Source organism: Erithacus rubecula (genome assembly GCF_903797595.1).
Source record: "Erithacus rubecula genome assembly, chromosome: Z".
Lineage (NCBI taxonomy): Eukaryota > Metazoa > Chordata > Aves > Passeriformes > Muscicapidae > Erithacus > Erithacus rubecula.
The window spans coordinates 6,066,744-6,092,839 of record NC_136661.1 but is presented as its reverse complement, the minus strand read 5'-3'; the positions used below and the strand labels follow the sequence as shown (position 1 = coordinate 6,092,839).

General features: G+C 38.6%; 1 protein-coding gene across 8 annotated transcripts; it reads right to left on the bottom strand.

Moving 5' to 3' along the window:
* Positions 1 to 8,346: 8,346 nt before the first annotated feature.
* On the bottom strand, positions 8,347 to 25,620 carry BRD10 (bromodomain containing 10). 8 transcript variants are annotated; one of them, XM_079330122.1, is made up of 6 exons: positions 25,409 to 25,619; positions 25,095 to 25,240; positions 21,313 to 21,355; positions 21,160 to 21,210; positions 14,671 to 14,858; positions 8,347 to 12,532 (listed from the first exon to the last, which is right to left on the bottom strand). In XM_079330122.1, exons 3-6 carry the CDS (start codon positions 21,348 to 21,350, stop codon positions 8,922 to 8,924), a joined length of 3,888 nt encoding a protein of 1,295 aa, XP_079186248.1. In that variant the 5' UTR covers positions 21,351 to 21,355; positions 25,095 to 25,240; positions 25,409 to 25,619; the 3' UTR covers positions 8,347 to 8,921. The 8 variants fall into 8 exon arrangements, with proteins under 8 accessions (XP_079186248.1, XP_079186246.1, XP_079186249.1 ...); XM_079330120.1 differs by lacking the exon at positions 25,095 to 25,240 and having other exon boundaries at positions 25,409 to 25,620; XM_079330123.1 differs by lacking the exon at positions 25,409 to 25,619 and having other exon boundaries at positions 25,095 to 25,364.
* Positions 25,621 to 26,096: the final 476 nt, after the last annotated feature.

The window sequence follows — 26,096 nt, the reverse complement described above, 5'->3', positions numbered from 1 at the left end:
TAAAACAAGAGACCTGTAATTGCCAGATTTGCATGATGCAAGAAATGGTACTCTCTGTATTTCAGTCAATAACACTACACTTTACCAAAGACTAGTTACAACACTCCAGGGCATCTGTTCCTTTAAAGAGAAATGCACAGAAATGTTTTAGTTATTGTACATAGTGAACATGGTACAGAGTGTTCAACCTTCCTGGAAAAGCTTTCAGATTAGATAGTTATATGACTCTAGAGTAGCAACAGGTCACCAAAATTTAGATTCATAATTTCTTTAGTTTGGTCATACATGTAATAGAGAGGATGTAAAAGTCAAAGACCACCTTTCTCTGGTTTTTACCCTCTTTGCAATCAGATGCCTTGTACTACAACCATAATTTTGAACAAACATGATACTTGTGCTTCATTTCTTCCATCAAAAAAAAGCTACTGAAGAAATTCATAGGCAATTTGAGTTTTTCCTCAGGATGCTGATGAAGAAGTAGCTGATCATAGCCAGAGAATGAAGCTCTGCTTGCTGCTTATCTGCACTATCAGAGCAGCAGACACTGTTACTAAAGCTTATCTGAACAAGAGGATCTTAGGAACTTTTCCATAGCTATGCATAGAACCCTTACGTAGATGCAACTTCAGAACCTGCTAATATAGTGTGTTTTGGCCAGATTGGCAAATTGGAATGGCAATAGCAGTTACACTTCTGTGTTTGGATTCCTGGTATGATCTTTTTTGATCACCTACTTTCTAATGCAGTTACAAGCCTTAATGTAGCCTTCAAAGCTATTGAACAAAGGTAAAATGCAGCAGGTCCTGATGAGTTCAATCTTCCTGGTATACTGCATCATGTAGCAAAATACCCTCTTGAGCCAAGAGCCAAAGGGTATAGTCTATACATGACAGAGAGTTATCATAAAAGAAAGTACCACAAGCTTTCCATAGGAAGCTCTTGATTTTTTAGCGTTTCACTAGTCTAGTGTAAATGACTGGTATTTGCAGCTGATTGCTAGGAGAATCCAGAGACATTCACCTCAGCAGTGTCCTCTGGCTTAACTCCTGCTGCAACTGGGGATATATGTATATTATCTTGGCTCTAAGAACTCTATTAGTACCAGTCATATTGCTTGTAATTTTTCAGTGAAATACTTTGATTCATGTTTATGTCTAATATTGGTAGAATATCCATTTCTTTGTTGGTGTTATGTCCATGTACTCACATAATATAAGAGTACATTTTTTGCCTTTAAAAGCAAACTTCTTTTCACTTCTTATGTAAAGGAAAAGCTTAATGAGTTTATTTGTCTTCGGAGAAGTAGCATTTATGCACTTGTACTTTTCTGTTAATTGCATATTAAACTGTACAACAAAGCTGAAAGATTGTTGTGTATTCATGTCAATTCATTAAACATATTTTACTGCCCATGAGAGCTGAACAGTACTTGAAAATTTCCAGTGTTTTCTTTTGGACACAGATCTGCACTGAACTTTACATGCAGTAAAAAGGGTAAACTAGCAGCAATAAAAAGTTTAAAAGGCTATCTACATGTATTATTTACACATATACTACCAGCTAAAATCCAGAACTTGCAAACTTTTTGGGATTGATCCTCCACATACTGCATCCTTAGAGAACCTCAACTTTATTTCCTTTACACAAAAAGTCCATGGATCAACAGCAGCAGCCTTAGATTTCTAATGAACAGAACGAACTATTGCTTCCTCTGTTGCCAAAATCTAGCTCTTCTAGATGCAATAAAAAGGAAGTAGAAGTCAAAGACCACCTGCTTCTCTGGTTTTTACCCTCTTTGCAATTAGGTTGCTATCAGATGCCTTGTATTACAACCATAAATTTGAACAAACATGATATTTGTGCTTCATTTCTTCCATCAAAAAAAGCTAGTGAAGAAATTAATGGGCAATTTGAGTTTTTCCTCAGTATGCTAGATTTGATTCTGCAGTTGTTTGCAGGAGATATTTTAAGATTGTCATCCAGAAACTATAAAAAAACCAAACCTTAGAACCGCTTCAGAATTTTCATTAAAACAAGAAAATAATATGGTAAGTGTGAATATTCCCTGACATTAATATCCTGTAGAGAAATGTTTGCAAGGGTTTAAAGGTGTCAGATGTCTATCTTATAAATTACTCCTATTTCTCTATCTCCAGGAAGCTTATCGACACAGATTTATGAAGCTTGTCTTTCTTACATTTGTAATTCCCAGGATATGCAGGCCAAAGGATCTTCACTTCCTGGATTTTGGCCCCAACAACAATTTCAGTCAACTCCTCATTCAAATCTTCTGCTATTCAATAGGATTCATGCACCTCTCCTTCCACTTCTTATAATGGAGAAGCAGTTTTATGCTTTTATATAACTGTTTGTTTTTTCCTGTTCTGCTGTTCTGCTCATATTTTTCCAGTACCTGATTGTTTGGCTCAAGACCTGCCATTTCCATGTCACAGACAAGCTCAGGCTGAGTTTACCCCTGGAATTACTGTTGAAGGCGGTGTATACATACTGGGAAAATTAACTCATACTTGGTTTATTTGTTAATTCTTTCCACTAAACATTCTCAACTAGCCACAGTAAATGAAACACCCAGTCCCAGGTGCAGCTAATACATGGACAGGACTGTTGCATCAGCCACATCACTTGCATTTCATGTGCCTAAGCAAGAAATTCAGACATGGGCTCTCTTTTTAAAAAAAGTATGGTTTTCCATCAATTTCTTAGGCCATGGAAGAAGCAATTACTTCAGACAGGCCTCTCCTACTTTTGTTCTTCTATGATCACATTGCAAAAAGCACTCTACTGGCAAGAACAATATTTTGAACGCATTACTGTTCAGACAAGCCTCAAACAAACAATCATTTTAGTATTGGTGTGTTGCTAATATGAATAGACAATGTTTTTTAAAATTAGATAAAAGCAATTCCTCCTTCCAAGTAGCTAAAATTTATTATAATACTAAAAATACTTTTTATATTGTATAAATGGAATCCACCACGATACTACTCTTTCTTTACTATAAGGAAGACATCCTATGGCCACATAGCAATACGCAGTCACTATTTTCTCTCTGTTGTTCAATTTCACTGCTGCATGTGATTAAAAAAAAAGAATGAGCAATGATTCTACAAATAACAGCATGTTAAGAGGATAAATCTCCATGTATATCCTGGTATCAGGCAGGTCTTGCAGCCAGAGAATCAGGTACTGGAAAAACATGAGCAGAGAAGCAGAACAAAAAAAAACCAAAGTTATATAAAAGCATAAAACTGCTTCTCCATTATAAGAAGTGGAAGGTGAGGTGCATGAATACTATTGAGCAGCAGAAGATTTGAATGAGGAGTTGACTGAAATTGTTGTTGGGGCCAAAATCCAGGAACAACCTATTGACAGCCAAAATAGTCTGATTTTATACCTGTTTATTCTCGTGTATTAATATCTGAGATGGAAACATTATGAACAACTAATTAAGTAGGTGTATTGTTTTCTTTTTATGACATTGGCATTGACAAGCAAAGTTCTAAAGCATGAAGACAATCACAAAAATCACAGTTGTTTCTTGACTATTTTGCTTCCCTTTATGATTTTTATAAATGTTATTTGTCAATGCTCCTCACATTCTTAAAAATAACTGCACTTTCCAAATATTTTCTTCATTGTAAAAAGTGAGAACAGGGGAAGATAAAGCAGCAATCTAGGTGTCTAACCTTTAGTTATGGATGGGATGCTGGAAGTAGTCAGGGGACCAAGGATTCTATTCCCAGTTCCTCCATGTTGCTATAAGAACTCAGAACTTCATTAGCTTCATCTGAAAAAGGTGGGAAATCATATTTATGCATATTTTAAGTAATCTTTTGTGTAACAAACATAATTTCAAGAAATACTATAAGCGATTACTTATTTTTTTTGCATTACTTTTACATGCCATTTTCATTTAATGTGTTTAGGGCAGCTGAGATTGTAATAGAAGATACTGTAAGAACACCAACTTTCTGAAGAACTTCTGGACCAGTCACATATGAAACAATGGACCATCCTGGTTTCAAAGTTTACTCAAGACATTCAGGTATGATTACTGACTAGACAATTCCGTATTTTAGACAATAAGAAAATACACCAAGATTTATCAAGATTTTAAAGTTTGCTTTTATGCCACTGTAGATTCAAGGAAATTTTTTTAAAAATAACATTGCTCTGTGTCACATTTACAAAGCGGCCTCTTCAACAACAACAAAAAATCTTTATCTGGATGCCAAGCTGTATTAAATGACCATATACAGACTTTATGTTGTATCTTCTGCACAAAAACAATGAGATTTAAAAAGCATCACACTGAAAATCATTACAGCAGTTTGTCCGTTTATATCTTCAAGAGACATAAATCAAGCAAAAACAGGAACAGAGTGCGCCAGACTTACAGTGGTTTCAATAATCTGGTTTAAAGATCATGTTTTTACAGCTACAGTATTCTGCAAGTGGTATAGATTTATTGGATGAATTGAGTTGACAGTGATGTAAAGTTATTTTACAATTGATATTTCTATGAAAAAGTTAGTACCAGGCTAAATAATAGTCAGAAACTGACCCAAAAACATTGAAATTATTATTATGAGAAAAAAATCATCAAAACACTGCTGAATAGCTCATAGGGCCTTTAGAACACACATTCTTCTGAAACCACATCTCAAGAATATAGTAAAATTGAAAAGGTATACACAGCAATGACAGCAACTGATTACATCTATGAAAGTAATAACTGAATTCCTGATTTTTCTTTATTCTAGAAAAGAGATAGTCAACATGGCAAAGGTCGACATAGGCCACATGGAAAAATAGCAAAGAGCAAAGGCTTATTGTATTTTACAATATAAATATTTGTATCAAATGAAACTAGCAGGTGCCAGGTTTGGAACCAAAAAGGAGATTTACAAACTCTTTACCACTGGATGTTGTGAATGGTATTAGTCTGCTGAATTCTTTAAAGAATTGGTGTATTTCATCAAGTGAAGTACACTGAAAGTTTTTAAATTGAAAAAAAAAATCACAGCTGTGTGAGGAAGACTCTGGCTCACATATTAGTGGATAATAGAAGAGTATTCAGGCCTGTTATTGTGCTCTTTTGGAATGCTACTGTTGAGTGCGTCAAGACACTAGGTGATACTGGGATCGATGGCCATTATAATAGGATAGATGGACCTTAAGTCTGATGCAGCACTACTAATCATATTTTCCTTATTATTTCGAGTCAGTAAACTCAACTGAGGTGCATCCTAGAGGGAACAGTCTACTAAGTGTTTGTGAGCAACTCTGGCATTCTATTTAAAGGAGACACTCCTAAAACACAAGAAACATTCATGCTTCAATAAAAATTGTTAATTTATTTTTAAATTAATTTGAGCTACTGAAGTTTTGCACTACCACAAAGTATAAACAAAACCAACTATGAACCACACACACTGTAGTAGCTATGGATGCCCTACAAAGCTAGTTTTTAGTAATTTTCTGACCTACTACCATGAGATAAATTAGCTTCTCTTCACTTACTGCCACGGAGAATCTTTGCTTCCTTTTTCACATTAAACCCTTTGCTATGTCACACAGTAAAATCAGCACAGGTTGGAATGACTTTACAGAAATGCTTGGTTTGAATGGGGACTTTTATGACTCCTTAGACTTGTCAAATTTAATTGCTTCTAATGTGACAGAATTCCTAGGAGAAAATGGCAGAACACACATGGGGCTTTGTACAGTGAAGCGATATTAATGTCATTTTCTACTTACAGCAAAGCAAAACTGTTGTGCCAAACATGTCAGATCAGGCAAATAAAAGGATACCATTCAGAATATTCATAGTCACTAGTAAACCTAAAATTTTGCATGTAATATAGTGTATGAATACTTGTAATACAGTATCAGAGGGTGTCCAAAAGCACAACATTTTACAAGCTCTGAAAAGTTAAACATGTTTTCTTAAAAGGCTCATTTATGTATCTATGTTTCTATTTTTCATTAAATATCTTTTTAACTTTGAGATGCAGGCAGTTCTGCTTTTTCACTGTGTCTGTGAATATAATCTACTTATTTATAGTTCTTTTTGTGCTACTGGTAGCACTATACATTTGGTGGGGTGCAAAAGGTACACAGCTAATTTTAAATGGTAATTTACCCATTATGTTCATTTGAAAAAAAGCCTTGTCTCTGACTGACATTCATACTATTAGAGAAGAGCATTGGGAATAGGAATTTTATTTGCAAAAATTACTAAAATTTGGTTTTACATAATGAATGTTGCAAGCCCATTACATAGTAATCTCAAGTCTTTCTCCAGTAGAATGTGAACATATGTCTGAGAACAAAAATCCATGAAAATTGTAATCAAATTGGATCAAACTTCTCATGTTGTAAAGTTCATGTCTGCCAAATTACAGAATATTTACAAAAATCATAAAATATTGCCATATTAATTCAGAAAATTTCTTGGAAATCATTCAGGCAAGTTACTTGAGTCTTAAGTTCCTAAGTTCAGCTTTTCTGACTTTTCTCTTTATTAGAGTCAATTATAGCATAAATCTCTCTGTTACATTAGTACACAGAAAAATGCCATGCAAGAATTTTTTTCTCCATCAAGAACAACTTCAATGCTAGAACCTAGTCTTGATCTTTCTAAACAATGTAGACAACTCACTCTACAGTAAATATAAATTAGAAAAAAGGAAAAAAACAATCATTGCAAGAAAAGAGAAAAATCCAAAAAAACCAAGTCCCAAGATTGAACCAATAAAATGGAAATAAAATGAGTTGCTGGTATCTGTGGGTTTTGGGTATGTAAAATGTCCATGAAGAAACTGCCATTCTCTGCCATCTCCCTCTGTTGGAAAAGTCACCTGCAGCATTCAACTGTAAAATGCAGTCAGACTTAAAAACCCTTAGTACTGTGAATTCCACAAGGGCAAGCTGACACCCTTACTACCTGGTGTCTTCAAAATCAGCTACGAAATACCTTTCATGACAAACAGGAAAATCACAGCTGGTAGCTTTTCTTAAATTTAAACAAACCTTCTTTAATTCCAAAACAAACAGCTTCCATCTTTCCCAATGCAATTCTTTTAATTAGTGCAAAAGGAAAGATCCTTATGGAAGGCATAAGCCTTTCTTCCCCCCACTGTCCCAGAACTTCAGCTAAATAGCTATCAGGTTACTTTTCAGAACAATTTAAAGGACAGCTGATAGAGGCAATAAGATGTGGTCCTGTTCTTCAACACAACATCTGAACTGCAAAACTGTGTACAGCAAAAGGGAAAGGGTAGTAGAAAATTCAACAGGATGAGGAACATTTTTATGAAACTCAGTCTACAAACACTGCTAAATACAGATATGTAAGTTTTTTATCCCCTTTGAAGTCATAGCTATTTAAAAGGCAACTAACATTAATAAGCTCTTCTGAAATCTTCCCCTCTAGTTTCTATAAAAAAACAAATGAATAAACTCCACAAAAAATCCAACATATACGATGACAAAAATTCTAAAATCATCATCTTCCATAAGAAGGGCACCCTTTATCTGCAAAATCACAAAAGGTATCAAAAACTTATCTCCACGAGCACTGCAGCAGGCAGCCGTGAACTTGGCAGATCTGTAGAAAATAACTCAAAGGTTTTATCAGATCAACTGCTGAAACTAACCCAATAAATACTGAATGCACCATATAAAAGTGGAAGGTTTATGCAATATGTGAATTATCCCCATTTAAAATAGTAATAAAGCTTCTTTTAATCTTGTATGACGTTTTAGCACTCTCCTTCCAGATAGACCTCTTACAAGCTAAAGAAAAAATACAGATCTAGAAATCATGACCCACAAAAAAAAAAAAGGGTAGTTGCTATGGCTAGACAGAAGATTAGTGAGTGACCTTGTTGCAGCTACCAGATATGTGGAAATACAATAAGGCTGTAAAATAGAGAACAATGGATTTTTCAACAGATCTTTGAGCTTTAAGACAAAGCATGGCAGTCCTTAACAGCAATCAGTATGACTTAGACTGTTGTCTAGGAAGCCATTTGTAGCCTTACCATTTCACTGGAGCTGTTTAGGCAACATAAGCAAACCACTAAGAAGAGATGAAGTGTGGGTTATCCTGCCCTATATAATGAGGAACAATAAGGAGGCCTTCTTTCCAAATCCTGTCAAATCACGTGAAATGTAAAATCAGAGAAGAACAGAAGAGATTAAATAATTTCATGCTACCGTACACCAAAAGAAAGATACATATATATGTATGCATGTATGTATGTATTTTCCCATGGTGTAACACATACACATATTTTAACTACTGCCAACACAAAGCAGTACAGCAACTTGATTTATTATTTGCAGATTCTTCTGCATTGTTGCTAAACAGTACACTGGTCCAAACTTACTAAAATACTTTAAAAACTATACATTATGTAAACAAAACATAAATAATACAGCATAGATCTTTGCACATATTGTTTAGTACAGGTTTTTAGGAGTTCAGGAGTATGTACAATTCTATACTATAGATTGCATTTTTGCAATGCATAACTTTTTCTTTAAAGAAACAAGTAAAAAATAAATTTGACAAACAAAAAGGAGATATATATACTGTCATAAACACACTGGCAAACAGTCCATAGTGTAGGATGGAACATGTGCAAAAGGCGAGATTTCTCCAAACTGTTTAACAAATTGGTAATTTCTGAGCCTTTTTTTACTGGAGAACTCTCTGAAAACTTCTGACAAACTAAAATTTTTCTTTCTCCAAATCCCCACAGGTAAACAGATAAGAACTATAACATTGTTACTATTCAGTAAATCAATTGTTTAAAACGTTGTCAGATAATTGCAGCTTCCAAAGTTTGAAGAATGCCCCAGAATTTCAAAGTGGCTCATTTGCAGTAAATTCAAGATGCAGCTTTGTCAGGTTTATCAAGGCAAGATGACTGAGATGCAGGGAAGACCACGGTAGGATTTATGCTTGTGGAAACAACAACAGGAAGCAGTGATGAAGACAGAGAAGGAACTTTTGGTGCTGAAGTATTTAGAGCATTCAGTATGGCTCCCTCTGGACTAACCAATAGTTTTTTGATAGAACTGTCTAGCTGAAACATAGACGTGCTGCTTGGTAAATGAGAATTTGAAGGGTGAACAGCCGAAACAGAAGATGTAGCTACATTAATGGGAGACTTTGTCACTGAAGATACAGACACAGTTACTGCAGACAGTGGAGTACATGAGCTAGCTGGAGTACTAGATATCTGGGGTGTTGCATGTACAATGGGTAAAGCATCGGCAGCTCCAAAAGAGTTCACAATTTTTGTAGAGCTTTTCAAAGGATGTTTTGGTATTTGCCAACTTAATGAATGACTTGGTGCTAGGATGATTTTTGAGGTTATTGGATTAACAGTTTGTACACCTTGAGGCTCTTGACCATGGTTCATTGTTAAAGGAGTCTGTTTTGTATTACAGGAGAGAAGAAGAACATGGCTGCCAGCTCCAAGGCCTTGTAGTGGAACAACAAAACGAGTACCATTAATCATTATCTGAGTTCCAGGTGCCAAAGGCATACAAGTGCTAATGACTATTTTCTGCAGAGTGGAAGGTTCATCCAATGGAACTCCTCCTGTTTTGCTTGTTACAGGGGGTGAAGCTTCAGACACTTGAACAGTAGAAGCACAAGCGTAATCATGACTTTGTTTCTCTGTACTGGGAGTCACCTGCTGGCATTGTAGGGCAGAAAGACTGGGAAAACTAATTACTTCACCTGTATTTGGTGACGGAGGGGGCAACAGTCTCTGGGGTTTGTGAACACCTGCATGACTTGACACAGCAGCTGAAACTCCTGATGACTGAAATTGAACCAGTGTGGGCAACTGTCTTTTGGGTACTGGAAGAGGAGCTGGAACAGCTGCCAACTGAGAAACTGTATGTAACACTTTGTGGGAGGTGGCTGCAGGTCCAGACAAGCTAATGACTGGAAATTGCAGAGCAGATGCTAAGTTTTGTGGCGATACTGTTGTCTGTGTTGAAATCAGCACAGATGAAGCAAGATGTCCTGTTTTCACAGTTGATATACCCACAGTATTTCCAATATTTGATGTGCAAAGTTGGTTACCCAAAACTGGCCTTATTCTTGAGGGATCATCGCCACCAATCATGACAGTAGGCTGCACCCTAGAGAAAGTTCCACTTGATGTAACTGAAACAGAGTCTATTCGTGCTTTTGCTGCTGTTATTGTAAAGGCATTTTCAGCTTTTGTTGAAACACATACAGATTCATTAGCTGACACAGCAAAGTTTGGAGCAGAAACCACAGTAGTACTTGTCAAGGACGGGGTCAAGGCTGCCCCCTTTTTGTCTTCTCCTTTAGAAATGCCAGAGTGCAATATATTAACTGGTAGGGCCTCCTGTGCACTGCCTTTAGTATTTACAATGGTCTGACCTATATTTAGTCCAATTTTCACATCTTTTACTTGAGCAACAGTTGGTGATGAGTTTATTCTTATTGGTGCTCCTACTGTAGATGGGATCAAAACCAACTGTGGTTGGTCTGTGGCATTAACAAAGGTTTTGGTTAAGGAAGAAGGAAGGTTCTGTTTCAATGGCTCTGCAACTAGATTGGTGGCTGATGGGCCATTGGCAATTTGTGTGTTAATGAAAACAAGCTTCTGGGCATTAACAGCAGTGGATGCTGGACAGGGTATAATATTAACCCCTGATGTCCCAGAGGGAGATAAAATTGGTGGATTTGTAATTAATGTAAATTTCTGGACTGGAGTACCACTGATTAACTCTTCATTTGTTGCAGAATTTGACTCAGATTGTGTAACAGATTTTTTTTTCACTTTAGTATCCCCTTGATGCTGCACAGAATTTTGAGTTTTGACAATATTATTTTGTCCAACACTAGTCACACTAACAATGCTGTTTGGAGTTACAGACACCAAATTGCTAGCTAATGGAATGGAGGATAAAGAAGAAGACACATGGCAGGAGTTCTCTTCTACTTGACGCGAAGGGTCCCGAACAGCTGACTGCTGTAACGTAAATTTGGTATTTTTCTCCATTGCCTGGGTAAAATCAGCAGGGCAAGCTGGAATGTTAAGAGAAGAAGCTGTTGAGGGGGCAAATCCAGAAAGAGAAGATTGTCCAATATGTGGGAGACCAGATGTGGCTGTTGCTATAGATGGAAGACTAGAGGATGATACTGCTGTAGTTTTCGGCACAAGAAAGGCCTGAAGTTGAGATGCATAAGTGAAAACTGAGTTAGGACATAAACTACTAGGTGAAATCTGGTCTGGGTTTGTTTGCACCTTAACAATTCCAGTGTTTCCACCTCGTGTTGTCACCAGAATAGACTGTGATTCTCTTACACACACTGTCTTTAGCTCTTGCTTAGTTTCAAAGGAGTCAGTTTGCTGTTGTGATACAAGATTGTGAGAGGCAGAATCAGTGTTTGTAGATGCACTTAATGTTGTTGCTGATGTCAAGGATTGGCTAGCTGTGGAAAGATTAGGTGAAGCCAAAGACACAGGCAATGTAGCAGTTGAAACTGTAGTCTTGATTTTGTCACTTCCACTTTGGCTTACCTTAATTATTGATGGTAAGTTATCTGCCGAAGTTGTATTAGGCAATGGTTGTGTAGTGTTCATGGGACTAGTGACTTGGGATGAGTGGGTAGTATTCTTGCTAAAAACTGTAGTGGGTGACTGAGTAGCATTTGCAGGGCCTGTTACCAGAACAGGTGTTAAAGAAACACTGACGTTCGACATTTTTGGTAAAGATGTACAGTGCATCTCAAATGATTTTTGTTGTAGTGACTGAATATCCTTGGACAGAACTTTTTCTTCCTTCTGCTGAAGAACAAAATTCTTAGGTAAAATAAAAACTTGTTGCATAACTTTTTCTCCATTCTTAGGGTCAATCATAGCTTGCATTTGAATTTTCACAGAACTGTTGGGAACATCTATTGGTACACAGTGGCCATTTGGCATTTTGTATACCATTTGTAAAGGAGTCTTTGAACTGGCCTGGCATGGCAATGCTGGTTTGATCGGTGATGATTCCAAAGCTGGTAAAACTGACTTTTCAGAAGTAGATACCTTCATGCCTACAGGAGGCAACAGTTGATTTGTTAAGGTCACTTTGTTCCCAGTATTCTTGGCAAGCAAGGCCTGGATGGGTTTGGTCCCTTTCAAAAAGCTGGATACTGATGTTGCAGGATCTGTCAAGGAAGGCAACTCCAGCGTTGACCCTTCAAATTGCTTCAGCTCAGCCAAGCAACTATCCGACTGCAGGCTACTTTCTGAACTCTGGACCACAACCTCATTAGTGCTCAGTTTAGCCTTCTTCCTTGGTGAAAGCTCATTAGTGCTTTGATCCAGACAACTATTTTGCTTGAACTGTCGTTTAATGCATTTGGGCAGTGTCTTCTGTATCTCTTTAGAAGCTGATTCTTTTTTCAGAATTCTGTTTCTTCCTGCCGGTAAATTCATCTCTAATAGTTTCATTTCATCTGCAAGGATATTAAAACAGAAACTGTGTTTTACATATTTGCAACTGATACCTCTATAAAACAGTTTTATAGTGTCTCGTTAAAGGCAATAAACTAGTTTGCAAGAGTAAAGGTGTGTGGAAGGAAACGTCTAGTTTTTTAAGGGCATCTGGTCAGGGACCTTCGCAATACAAAAAGGGGGTATTTAGGAAAGGAGAAAGTAATAAACAAGAACATACATGGACTGAAACCTGATCAGCAATGGGAGAGTGAGGAGAACCAAACCTGGTCAATCAGATTAATTAATAGCAGTATGTGAGAGCATGAAAATGTATATTCCAGCACGATTATCTTGAGGGGGAAAAGGAAAAAGCCAGGAATACAAAGACACTGATCTAACAAAACAAAAACGGAGACAATGTCAAGAAACAACTTCACCAATCACACCAATTGATGGGCTATCAGGAAACTGCAAAAGCCTCTTGCAGGAAGATCAACTTTTTGAACCTAATATGATTATAAACCAGGGGAGATCCTGGTGACAGAGCCAGGAGGGGCAAGGGAATTGGTACAGCTATACAAACCCATGAAGCGATGTGTAGAGGTAAGGGAAGCTGCTAAGACAGCTTCAAGATGTTACAGCCTGTGGGCCTAGTGCCAGCTGCTGGGGGGTGAGTGTCTATATCCTCCCTAAATCCAGTGTGTGTGTATTCAGTGATAAACTTCAAGCTGGAGTAGCTGGTGAGCAGGAGTCTGGAAGTCTGGTGGACCTGTGAGTGGGGGATGCCCGTGTAAAAAAGATGTGAATGCCATGTTTCATAGTGAGCATCAAGCTGGATTAGCCAGTAAGCAACAGATGCATGAAGTGGTAAGAGGGCTGAGGATGCACGCAGGAGAGCCAGGTGGACAAAAGGGCCATGCACTGAGGTTTTGGTTGCATGGAGCTGCAGGGGAGAAATAAGGAACTGCCTTGTGCCAGACACAGCTGGCTCCAAAACAAATCCACTGAAAAATATGGCTGAGCCTGTCAGTCAAGCTGGTGATGTCCCACAGATATCACGGATAATCTGCTTTGCAGAAGTGTGTGACAGAGTGGACTGAGGAAAAAATGTAGAGACGTAATCCTGTAGACACCAAGGTCAGCAAAGAAGGAGGGGGTAAGTGGTGCTCCAGGCACTGGAATGGATTCCCCTCCAACCGAGTAAGACCCCTGGATCAAGCAGGTTTACCTGCTCCCATGGAGGACCATGCTGGTATGTATGGTACAGGTATGTACATTGCAGATGCTTGAGGATCCCATTCTACAGCAGGTGAGTGGAATGCCTTGAAGGAGGTTACAGCCCATGAAGAACCCACCCTGGAGCAGGTTCCTGACAGAAACTGTGGCATATGGGAGATTTGCACTAGTAAAGTCTTTTGCTGAAAAACCCTAGCCTATGGAGAAGACCCATAATAGTGCAGTTTGTGATGGACTGCAATCCATAGGGGAGACCCTACACTGGAGCATGGATAAGGAAGGAGCAGAAGGGACTCACTGTTACAAACTGACACAATTCCCAGATTCAATTCTTCCTCTGCCATTTGACAAGGGAGGAGGTAGAAGAATCAGAATGAAGATGAGCCTTGGAAGAAGGTAGATATGTAAAAGGGAGGGGTTTAAGTTTTGTATTTGTTTCTCACCATTCTACTCTACTTTTAATTGACAACAAATTAAAATTAATTCTCCTCAAGCGAGTCTGTTTAGACTGTAACAGAAACTTGTGAGTGATCTCCCTTGTGTGTATCTTGACCATTAAGCTTTTCAGTATTGTTTTCTTTACCTAGCCTCTTAAGGAAGGGAGGGTTACAGTGTTTGGGTGGGCATCTGGCAGCCCACCAGTCAAGATCAACTCACCATAAAAGTAAATTCCACATGGGTCTACTATGCTGTCACAGAAATGGTAAACACTTTAATAAAGCAGAATTTTCACCTAGGTTGTGTCTGCCTTCTTCAAGTCTACACCGACAGATATGCACCACAAGCAATTTTCATATTACCACAGTGGTGGAGTTAAGGTAAAAAGTAGAACACAAGCTCACATGGAAAAATTAGGCTCCCAAATGAACTCAGTTCAGCTTCTGAATCAAGTTCATGCTACTGAGTTCCAGTAAATGCTTACCATTGTCTGATTGATCTTTTTTAGGAACTTCTATATGTTCTGCAGACTCTGATGATTTACCGCATACTACTGCGAAAGATTCTTTGCCAGAATCAACTTCACTTTCATCATTACTCCACAATTCTCTGGTAAATTTATGATGGTCTGGATGTCTTTTAAAGTCATCATAGTCCTTCTTCAATCTAGACCTTAAAAACAACAAAACTAACTTTACTAAAAAAACACACTGTTTTAAACATTAATTTTATTTGCCGCCAAACAAAAAGTTGGTGTAGATTTAATTGTCTGTGCCCTTCAAATAATTATAACGTAATTACAGCATAACCCTGTCTGCAAGTCTCTAAAATGTGAAATAACAGCAACGTCCCTTACTTAACCAAAACTGAATTCTATTTCATTATGTCCTGTAACAACAGCAAGAAGACTGAGTCAAAATGACCATCACCATTTTACTGCATCCATATTCCTTTTCCTTCTTCATCTTGCATGCGACAAATACCTGTATGGACTTGAGTATAAACTGTAAAAAGTCTACTCCTTACTTTGAAGGTAACCCCAAGATGGGAATTAAGCAAAACTCGTTTTTCTTAAACACATGCCTTTGCTCAGCTATGAGACTGTGATGTAACTTTTTCTTAAAAACACTTTCTTATCTCTAGAACACTAGAACACTTATCACTAGATCACTAGAACAGTTGCTGCTATCATTTTCATAGGTTCACACTCCACTAAATAATGTGCATATGAAAGAAATACATAGGTACTTCACTCACTTGAACACTTTTCAGAACCACATCCACTTACCTTGATACTGCTAACCTGTACATGTTTTCAATGCCACTTCTTCTAAAACATTGTTTAGATGGGATGTAGTGGCTATTTTAGCATACAAATATATTGAACTTCAGGATTTAGCTGGTGGTAACCAACACAATACCCAGAAGGATTATTTAGAAAATTAATAAACAGATTATAGCAATTAACACCTTGTGTGGAATAGAATCTAGACTATTTGGGACCTAACTCTTATGATAGTAACAATAATATCTTAAATTCACTCATTGTTTTGCATTACTGTAACAGTTGGTTTGCGCTGAATGCAGCAATGGCAAGCTGCTCGCTGTGAGATGGACAAGGAGGAGCCAAGAATGATGGTTACCAGTAACAGCTGGTATGGTATGAGCCTCCCCCGTCAACTATTCCACTCTCCCTGAATGAGGCAGAAGCGCAGGTCTAGGGGATGGTAACTGACTTCAACCAAGAGGCCACAACAAGCCACAACCAACAAGCAAGTTCCTGGTGCTGAGGCAGATCAAACTGGGAAGTCAATTCAAAGTTTAAGATCAGGACCAGGTGCAGTGATGGCTGCCAGGGTCAGAACCCAACTGAGTGATTTCTGGGCAGATTCACAGGGATGACGCACACAGAAGGTCAGTCTGAAGGTCAGTCCAGATCAGTAGGATCCATGACCAGGCACAGTAACTGCTGTAGCTGTGCTGGGAACTGGCACATCTGCAGTAGAGATTGAAGGTTGCAGAATGACCTGAAATTGGGCTCCTGGGCCCATGGACAGGTGGCATAGACAGATGGCCAGGTGGGGCTGCTGAGGGTCAGTGAGATTTAGTTGTTTACGTCCCAGCTTTGACACCCTTACTGACAGCAGACATTGAAGCCTGTATGAAGATGCAGCGTGGACTTACTTCATCTTTTTCATCAGGATTTTGAGCTTGAAGCCTAGGTATGGAAGAACTATAGGAGCACTAGGGAATTACGAGGGAACTACTACTGTACTGAAGTTTCTGGGTATAATTTCTGTTTCTCTTTTGAGGACCTTCTGCTGTGAGGCCAGTGAACAACTGTAATCAGTGGGCACAAGTAACTTTTCGTTTTAAACCTTGCTGCTATTCAAATACAATTCAATATTGTATTGTACTCTGTCATAATGAGGACCTTCCAAAAGGGAAAGAAAAGGATTTTGATCATAAAGTCTGCTGCACTAGTTAAAGACAATAACAAGGAAGGAAGGAAAACTCCAGACTCTTATTCCATACTGTGGCATCTAGAGGAAGAAATGCTGCCCTGCCCTTCATAGCTTAGAAGTTAAACACTGTTATTTAATGAGAAGTAAGTAACTTGCTGAGACACTTTATAGATAGAGCAATGGTAGGGAGACTTAAGCAAATTTTGCTCAACTGCTTTTTCCCTATTACCTTTCTACCCCACTGTCACTGGTGCTACATAACTGCCTAGCAGCTGTGTAATGAATCAGATCAAGACAGCGACCTAGAATCTCCCATCCATTTTTCTTTTCCTCCCATGATTTGTGAACATCGTTCTTCAGATGGACTTGGTCCCTGGTATGCTATGTCTATGTCCGAACAGTTATGTCATGGAAATATTCTGCTTTCCTTGTTGAATAAACAAGGGTTACAGCCTAAAACACACATACTAAAAACATGAGTTGAATTCAGTTAATTTCAGAAGTTATGTCGCATTCCAAGTGCATGCTTCTATAGCTACCAGCACACACATACATGTTCCAGACCAGAATTTACTCCTATCAGTCACAGCTCATATATAGCATTTAACAACTTTGCATGACAGTTCTGTGTTCTATAACCACATTGATGCATCACTGGCAACAAACAGAAGGTAGAAGCCACTGTGTGGCTAGAAAGTTATGATCTTCTTGCCATTACTGAAACTTGGTGGGATGTGATTGGAGTGTGACTATTGATGGCTTTAGACTTTCCAAAAGAGATGGGTGAGGAAAGAGAGAGGCAGAGGGGTCGCCCTCTACATCAGGAGGTAGACTGAGTGTGAAGGGCTGTCTCTGAAGAACAGCCATGAGCAAGTCAAAAGCCTGTGGATGAGAACCAGGCACGAGGCAACAAAGGGAACCTTGTGGATAATTTTAAGTACAGATCCCTGATCAGAGGGACCCCATTGATGAAACCTTCTTGTTCCAGCTACAGGCAGCATCATGCTTGCAGGATCTGGTTCTACTGGGACACTTCAACCATCACAAAATCTGCTGGAAAAGCAGCATGGCAAGATACAGGCAAGAGCCAGGAGACTCTTGGAAAGCAGGAGGGATACCTTCTGGAGCCCAGGAATATTCAGCAGCCCTACCAGAGGGGATAAAATCCTGGATCTGATGGGCAGCAATTGAAGTGAGCTGGTCTCAAATGTCAAGACTGGAGGGAGTCTGGGCAGCAGTGATCATGCATTGGTGGAGTTTGCAGCCCTGAGGGATATGGGCCAGGAGAGGAAAAAAGTTAGGCTCCTGAACTTCAGGAAAGCAGACTTTCAGCTCTTCAAGGAGATAGCCAGTAAAATCCACTGGGAGACTTCCCTCAGGGAAAAGAGAGTGGAACAGAGCTGGCAGATCTTTAAGCAAGTCTTCCACAGAGTGCAAGAGCTGGCAACCCCTAGGAGCAAGAAAGTAGGCAAGGAAGGCAAGGGAACAGCATGGCTGAGTAGAGAACTGCTGGTCAGACTGGAGGGGAAGAAGCAAATGCACAGGCAGTTGAAGCTGGGATGGGTGGCCCAGGAAGAGCTTGAAGAGATCTTGAAGATATCAAGTTTGGTTGTGCAGGGTCAGGGTGAGGAAATTCAACACAAAACTGGAATTGACCTTGGCAAAGGACACAAAGGATAACAGGAAGGGATTCTACAGGCACATTAACCGAAAAAAGAAAGCCAAAGAAGATAACCTCCTCTGACGAATAAGGGTAGAAAACCAGTAACAATGAATAAGGAGAAGGCTGAGGTACTCAGCTTTGTGCTTCAGTCTTCAAGGGCTTCTTCCCAACCTCTTGAGTGGATGGACAGGAGGAAGGAGACTAGGAGAATAAAGTCCCTCCCACTGTAAAGATCAGGTTCATGATCACCTGAAGCATGTGAATTTATAGAAGGGAGGGAATTGTCTGCTGTATTTGTCAAACCACTCTCCATGATATTTGAAAAAATCTTGGCAGCCAAGTGAAGTCCCAGGTGGCAAGAAAAAGCAAAACATTGTACCTATCTTCAGAAAAGGTTGAATGGAGGACCCTGGGAACTACTGAGCAGTCAGCCTCACCTCTGGTGAGGAAGATCACAGAAGACCCTCCCAGAACCTGTGCTAAGGCACAAGTTGGTGATTTGGGACAGTCAGCACAGCTGCACCAAAGGCAAGTCCTGCCTGATGAATTCAGTGGCCTTCTAGGATGGACTGACTACATCAGTGGACAAGGGAATGGCTACAGTTTGTCATTTGTCTGGACTTCTGTACAGCCTTTGACATGGTCCCCCCCACAACATCCTTGTCTCTTAAGCTGGAGAGACTGAGATTTAATAAGCAGAACATTACATATATATGAAATTGTATGGATGGTGGCATCCAGAAGGTTGTGGTCAATGGCACAGAATCCTGATGGACATCAGTGACAAGTGATGTCCCTCAAGGGTCCATACTCAGATCAGAGTTATTTAATATCATCACTCATGATACAGACAGGGGGATCATGTGCACTCTCAGCAAGTTTGTAGATGACACAAGCTGAGTGGTGCAGCTGACACACCTGAAGGATGGAATGGCCAGAGGGACCTGGGCAAGCTTGAGAAATGGCTCCATGGCTAAATCTCATGTGTTTTAACAAGGCCAAGTGCAAGGTGCTGCACCTGGGTAGGGGCAATCCCCTACCCAGTCTCAGCACACACTGGGGATGGACAGATCAGAGCAGCCCTCCTGAGAGGGGCTTGGGGGTGCTGGTGGGTGAGAGGCTGGACATAACCCAGCCATGGGCACTCACAGCCCAGAGAGCCAAACATGTCCTGGGCTGCATCCAGAGCAGAGTGGGCAGCAGGGCCAGGGAGGGGATTCTGACCCTCTGCTCCACTCTGGTGAGACCCCACCTGCAGTGCTGCATCCAGCTCTGGGATCCCACCACAGGAAGGACACGGAACTGTTGGAGGGAGTCCAGAGGAGGCCACCTAGATCATCAGAGGGACAGAGCACATACCTCTCCTCTGCAGACAGACTGAGAGGGATTGGTCAGCCTGGAAAAGAGGCAGCTTCAGGGAGACCTAATTGCATCCTTCCAGTATCTGAAAGCTGGGGAGAGAGACTCGTACAAGAACTTGTACTGAGAGGACAAGGGGCAATGGCTTCAAATTGAAAGCGAGTAGGTTTAGGTTAGAAATTGGGAAGAAATTCTGAAGTGCAACTGTGGTGAGGCACTGGAACAGGTAGTACAGAGAAATTGCTGAAGCCCTATCCCTGAAAGGCAAGATTGGATGGGGTTTTGAGAAATGTGGTCTATGAAAGATGTCGTTGCCCATAGCAGGGGGATTAGAACTGGATGATCACTAAGCTCCCTTCTAATCCAAACCAATCTATGAGTCTGTGATTCAGACAAGAATACTGAGCACCAAGCTATTCCACAAGAGAATTTACAAAAAGAGTAAATTCGTAAACTTTGCAGACTGGAAAACTAAATTCTTCCTGACAGTAATACTATTTGCCATGTTTCCAGAAGGATTCTTAATTGCGAAAGACAGGAAAAAATTAACAGCTAAGAAAAATGAACAGGAATGAAAATAGAAAGGAACAGAAATAGCCCAAAACTTGTACCTGGGTCCATTGTTTAAAGCAAAATATTCAACAACGTCCCAAATTTCCAAATAAGAATTTCAATTCATGCATGATATTCACAAAATGAGCTACTGAAAAACCAATTTAATATCTTTGATGTTACGTTGTTGTGTTTTTTAAACCTAGCACCTTTTACACTTTTCAGCATTAGCTCTGCAACACATAACAGTGTAACTTGCTTCCTTCACACTCAACATTTAAGAAGCAGCCTCTTCTCCTAGTCTTTGTCACAGAGTTCAAGCCTCTAATAATTCCTTGCTTTTTAACTGTCTACATGGCAAAACTAAGGTATGATTATAGCAACAGCTGTACGTTCAGCAGGCAAGAATGGCACTGAGCTTCAAGACAGTATCTAACCGCTCCATGATTTGTAACCAGAGTAGCACCTTCACTGTTACTAATACTTGCACTTTAAGAGATTTAAACTTGTCACTACATCATTCATATTCCTCTGACATATCTCTTTTCAGATGTATTTCTAATTTACTGGATTACAAAGACCCCAAAACAGTACTTCAAGAATTGCTCTGTGGAGAATTCATTAACAGTTTATTTAGGTAGCTTTATCAGTGTTCTAAGAAGCCCTGGTATAGTTCTCTAAAGAAAGGTTTTCAGCATTTCTTAACCAAATAAGCAGCAATACAAATCCTAGCTGTATTGTGATATACTATTGATCAGCATGCTTAAGGATTCTAGAGTGTTTTAGAGGAAAAAAACACTAGCGGGTTAAGCTCAAATTCTTTTGGAGACAGTAACTTTGGAATACAAGATACTTCTTCCAATTAAAGAACTGACAGTGCCTCACTCCTCTCATCAAACTATTTTAATTTTACATATTTAAGAAGCTAACTTACTGATCAGTTTTTAGAAGGTGAATTTTGTATTGTTTTTCATCCCATGCACCACTGTTGAAAAAAAAAGAGCAGGTAATTACCTGTTTCTTTGAAATGCTTTAATTAGCTTTGGTTCCCATGGTAACAGTTCATTAAGCAGTCGTAACAACGTACCATGCAATTCCTTTACTGCTTGCTTCCGATGGTACCATCTTCCCTGAAAACATAAATTCCATTTATTTATTATTGCATTAGACCTAAATCTTGTTAAATTGTATTCATACTGCAATAATACTGGTACACTGCTATAGCACATGAGGAAAACAACTGGAAGAAAATATTAGAAACTTTCAGAGTTACATCCACCCTTAACCTATGTAGGGCATTATCACTTTTATTTTAATACTACAGATGGATAATGTCATAGTTGGAAAAGTAATACTGCAAGGACACTCACTTTTTACAGGTCAAAATTAAAACTGAAACAGGATTCTACAAATACACCATGTGCTTAAAATTACTTAAATGAGTAAGTAGCATAGGTAGTAATCCACTCAGGTCAGGGAAATCAACCATGTATGTACACTTTTCCGAGTTAAAATTTTTACAGAAAATCTCACCATAATCTTAATTAAGAGACGTGGTATAAATTATAACATCATTATTCACAAAAGAAACCTAACTACAATTTTCAAGGATAAAAATCCCACCATTTTTCGCTACGTTTTTATTTAAAGTTCAAGAGAAAAGATTTTTTTAAAAGAGAACTTTAGCAAACTTGTCTTTTATGAAGCAACACTATGCAGTAAAGTCAGATTTTCCAACATAAAATCCTTTAAGCTTTTAATTCAAACATATAACTAAAAAGTTTTATTTTTAGAACTGATATATGTAATCTTATATTCATGTTTTCATAAATCTAGAAATTCTGAATAAGGAGAGAAGACATTGGGAAATTGCCATCATACTGCAGAATGCACCTCTTGTACATATTTCTTTTCAAAACTTTATTTTATAGTTCATTGTATAAAAGACTGAACAATGCATATAATTGTGGCTGTTATAAAAGAGATGTGGTTTAGTACTTCTGCCACCCTTCTAACTCTGTGCATTTTATGTAAATGAAGATTTTCACTCTTGACTGGTCAGAGAAAATGTAAAACAGTAAAGAGATTATGGTTCTGCAAGAAAAAGAAGCAAGACTTGGGAACTTACTTATTTCATATACATATTTAGCTTTTGATAGTGCACATATTCTTCACAGCTTCCTGTGGTCTAGCACACCAAGAAAGGTAAGGCAGGAAAATCTGGATAAAGCTTGTCACAGCTGCCTTTCAGCAGTCTACAAGAATGATCTTCCTAAGGACTTTGAACAATCTCTCTCTACACATTTCAGTAGATCTCTCCAATGTACAGCAAGATCACACAGGTTGAATGCTTGTTTGAAGACAGGGTATCTATTTTTTTATAGATAATCATTTACATGCTACATAACAAAACAAATAGTTATCTTCATTCTTAAAGTAAAATTACAAAAGCAAAGATTTTAAGTAGGATCATTATGCCACATTACATAATGATCAGTGTTGAACACACAGATAAGCCAGTCAACTGTATTACAATTTTCTTCACTTGTGACCAGTCACATGCATAAAACCTGTCACTAATCACTACAATAAAAAACAGACCTTGCGCATACCAAAGCCTACCAGAGTATTTTGGTATATCTCTTAATGTCAGGAATTAACAAAATTAATTGTTAACACACACAAGAATATTACATGCACAGATATATTTTTCTTGTAAGAAAAACAAAACATTTTGCAGACTGTTTAAAACAATGTATTCATATACTAAGGAGCATTAATGCATTGTCTCAAAACAAAAATTAAATAGCAAAAATAAACAATGGTATTACCATTGTGAAATAGAACTGCTGCACATGCAGTTGATATAGCAAAGAAAATGTGTGAAAATACAATATTAAAATATATGAAAAATCACTACAAAATAAAAACCCCAAGAAATTATTAATTTCTGAGCTTAATTTGTCTTCAAATAAGATCTTGGCTTAAGTAGAAAAAAAAAATAGCATTTTAAGAAAAAAGTATCAACTGACCACTGAACAGATTTGAAGCAGCAACTGTTAAGCAGCCAGCACATGTACAATGTTTAGTCAAGAAGAGACTTCAAGAGCTTACTGACTTCATTAATTCTTCACAGAAAATCAAAAATGTTACTTTGCTCTCTGCTTACAAAACAAACATAAAAAACTGGCCAAGTTTTGACCCCTGATTCCACAGCTAGCTCTAGTTGGAGGCATGTCTCTAGTGGTGTCCCCAAGGGTTCAGCACTAGTCCAGTAATTTGTTCATCAGTGACTTGGATGAAGGGGCAGATGCCTCCTCAGTGACTTCACCAATGACACAAAGCTGGAGGGAGTGGCCAGTACTCCAGAGAGATGTGCAACCCTTCAGAATTATGTCAACAGGGTGGAGAAACAGGCAAAGAGGAACCACACTTCTGAATAATTTAGATGAAAATTTGATAACAACATAATTTAAAAAAAAATTATTTCCCTTTATCCCAATTACTTATTTTTCTTAGTGGGGTTTTGGAATTGACAATAAACCTGTTAATGGAAGCACGAACAAATTTTAGCTGTGAGAAGAATTTTTTTCCTCAGAAGTAGTCAGGACAGAACAAATACAGGCCAAAGAAGACTGGAATTTGAAAAAAATCCTTATCTTCTAAATTATTGTGGTTCAGTTTTCTGTGCAAATACATAAATGCTAGATGTTATTATTCCTTAAATATCAAACAGTAAAAAGAGGCACATTAAAAAATTTATATAATCTTAAGACCCATCACTACAAAATTTAGCATTTCTTCTTACATGCAATGTGATTCTCTAGCACAGTCTCATGTGTGTCTTTTATTCGGGGGGGGAAAGGCAAATCAATAATTGATAAAGCTGTGGCTTAACTCCTTAGTGCATAGCTACCTACTAATTTCTATAGATGATAAGCTTGTTTACAACAAGTGTCTGTGTTGCAAATTCTCAGAAATACCAAATCATATAATTTATGAGATCAGCTACAAATGGAAGCTTAGGAGGTTCAAGCTGGACCTCCAAAGGTATATATTCATCAGAAACATACAGCAGTTGTTCCCTGGGAAAAGAGGCTAATGCCCATCTGCCTACACACTCCTTTCAGGCACTTGTGGTCTCCCCTGAGCTTCTTTTTCCTCAACACACCCAGCTGCTTCTTACAAGATTTATGCCTTATGCACTTCAACAGCTCCATTCCCCTTCTCTGGTCTTACTTCAGCACCAAATGTCCTTCTTGTAATGAGGGGCCCAGAACTGAGCACAGGATTTGAGGTGTGCCTTTGGCCTTCTTGGCCACCTGGGCACTGCTGGCTCATGTTCAGCTGCTCTCAGCAGCACCCCCAGGTCCTTTTCCTGTGGCAGCTTTGCAGCCACTCTGCCCCAGCCTGTGGCACTGCCTGGGGTTGTTGTGACCCAAGGGCAGGACCCAGCACTGGCCTTGTTGAGCCTCACACCACTGGCCCTGGGCCATGATCCAGCCTGCCCTGATCCCTCTGCAGAGCCTTCCTGCCCTCCAGCACATCAACACTCCCACCCAGCTTGGTGCCGTCTGTGAATTGACTGAGGGTGCCCTTGATCACTGAGAATATTTAACAGAATTTACCTGAAACTACTTGTTTCAAGTAGTGACAAACAAGACACTATTTTCTTTCTGGAAACACAATATAAGGTATTAACACAGGAAAATAATAGAGGAAAAAAAGGATTAGACAGAGAAGTATAAAATGTGACTTTGGGCTGTGTCAAGTTAAAAGCAAATTTCAAAAATACAAACAATAAAAACACATTTTAGAAATAGGCTGAATGCTTCCATATAAATGGAACACATTCAATTGAAAACTTACCTTTTAAAACAAGGTTTCTGACATCCAGAGCAGCCAGGAAATGCTGACTCCACTCTCTGTGATCGATGCCGCAACATACACTATTCTGGCATACTTATCATGGAACCCCAAAGCAGACTGGAGCCAGGATATTGATACATTTTTTGCTTTTAAATAAACACACACACACACAACACCACAATATTATGCAGTTTTATAAGATTGTCTGTAATCTTTACTTTATATCCAAGGGACATAAAGTAAAGAAAATTAGCAATCTTATAAAACCATGCAATATTGTTGAAAAGGGGTGGTGGTGGAGGGAGAAAACTTACCCTTAATAGGCCTGCTCCATTCTGCTGCGGGGTTCTGTGGCATGTGTGACATCACCAGCCTAGCATTTTCTAGTGATGTCACACAGAGAGGGAGTTGGTGATGTCCAGCTGCTTTGGACAACAGATACCTAAAGAAGAGAGATCAGTAACTTTTTCAAATCATATATGGTTTAATGTTGAATGTTCTTAACAACTAATTTACAGGCCAAATATCACAATTTCAGACACTTACTTCCAATTTTGAATGAATAAGAAAGCATGACAAAATCATTTATTTATGCTATGCAAACTCATCTATTGCTGAAAGTGTTATAATTTCAAAAAAGTTTAGCGTTATCGTCTACAGTAAAAGTTTCTGAAAGTCAGTATCTTTTATTTTACTTTTAGCAACATCATTCTGAACACGATAAATATACATCAACAGCTAACCAACTTCTGATATTTCCTGAAGACTGGGATTAACCAGAGTCAGGAAGAATGACTTGTAAATTATAAAACAAATTCAGTTATGACATCTCTTAATCAATTTTATCTTTGAGCATTTACTAGCAACTAATGAAAGGCGCTGACTCTAGCATGCACTTCCATGACCTAAATATCAGACCACACAAAGTTATATCCTAAAATGATCCATGCTCTCTTACTTCTGTTACAAGCAAATAAAGTAAAACAAACTAAAAACAACACC

Excerpts from the sequence above, each read along its gene's own strand:
- BRD10 (XM_079330120.1), bottom strand. The coding sequence starts at position 25,460 with ATGTCACACATGCCACAGAACCCCGCAGCAGAATGGAGCAGGCCTATT. Across the intron at positions 21,211-21,312 it reads AGCAGTAAAGGAATTGCATG|TGGTGCATGGGATGAAAAAC; the intron begins GTACGTTGTTAC and ends TTTTTTCAACAG. Across the intron at positions 12,533-14,670 it reads AAAAGATCAATCAGACAATG|ATGAAATGAAACTATTAGAG; the intron begins GTAAGCATTTAC and ends ATATCCTTGCAG.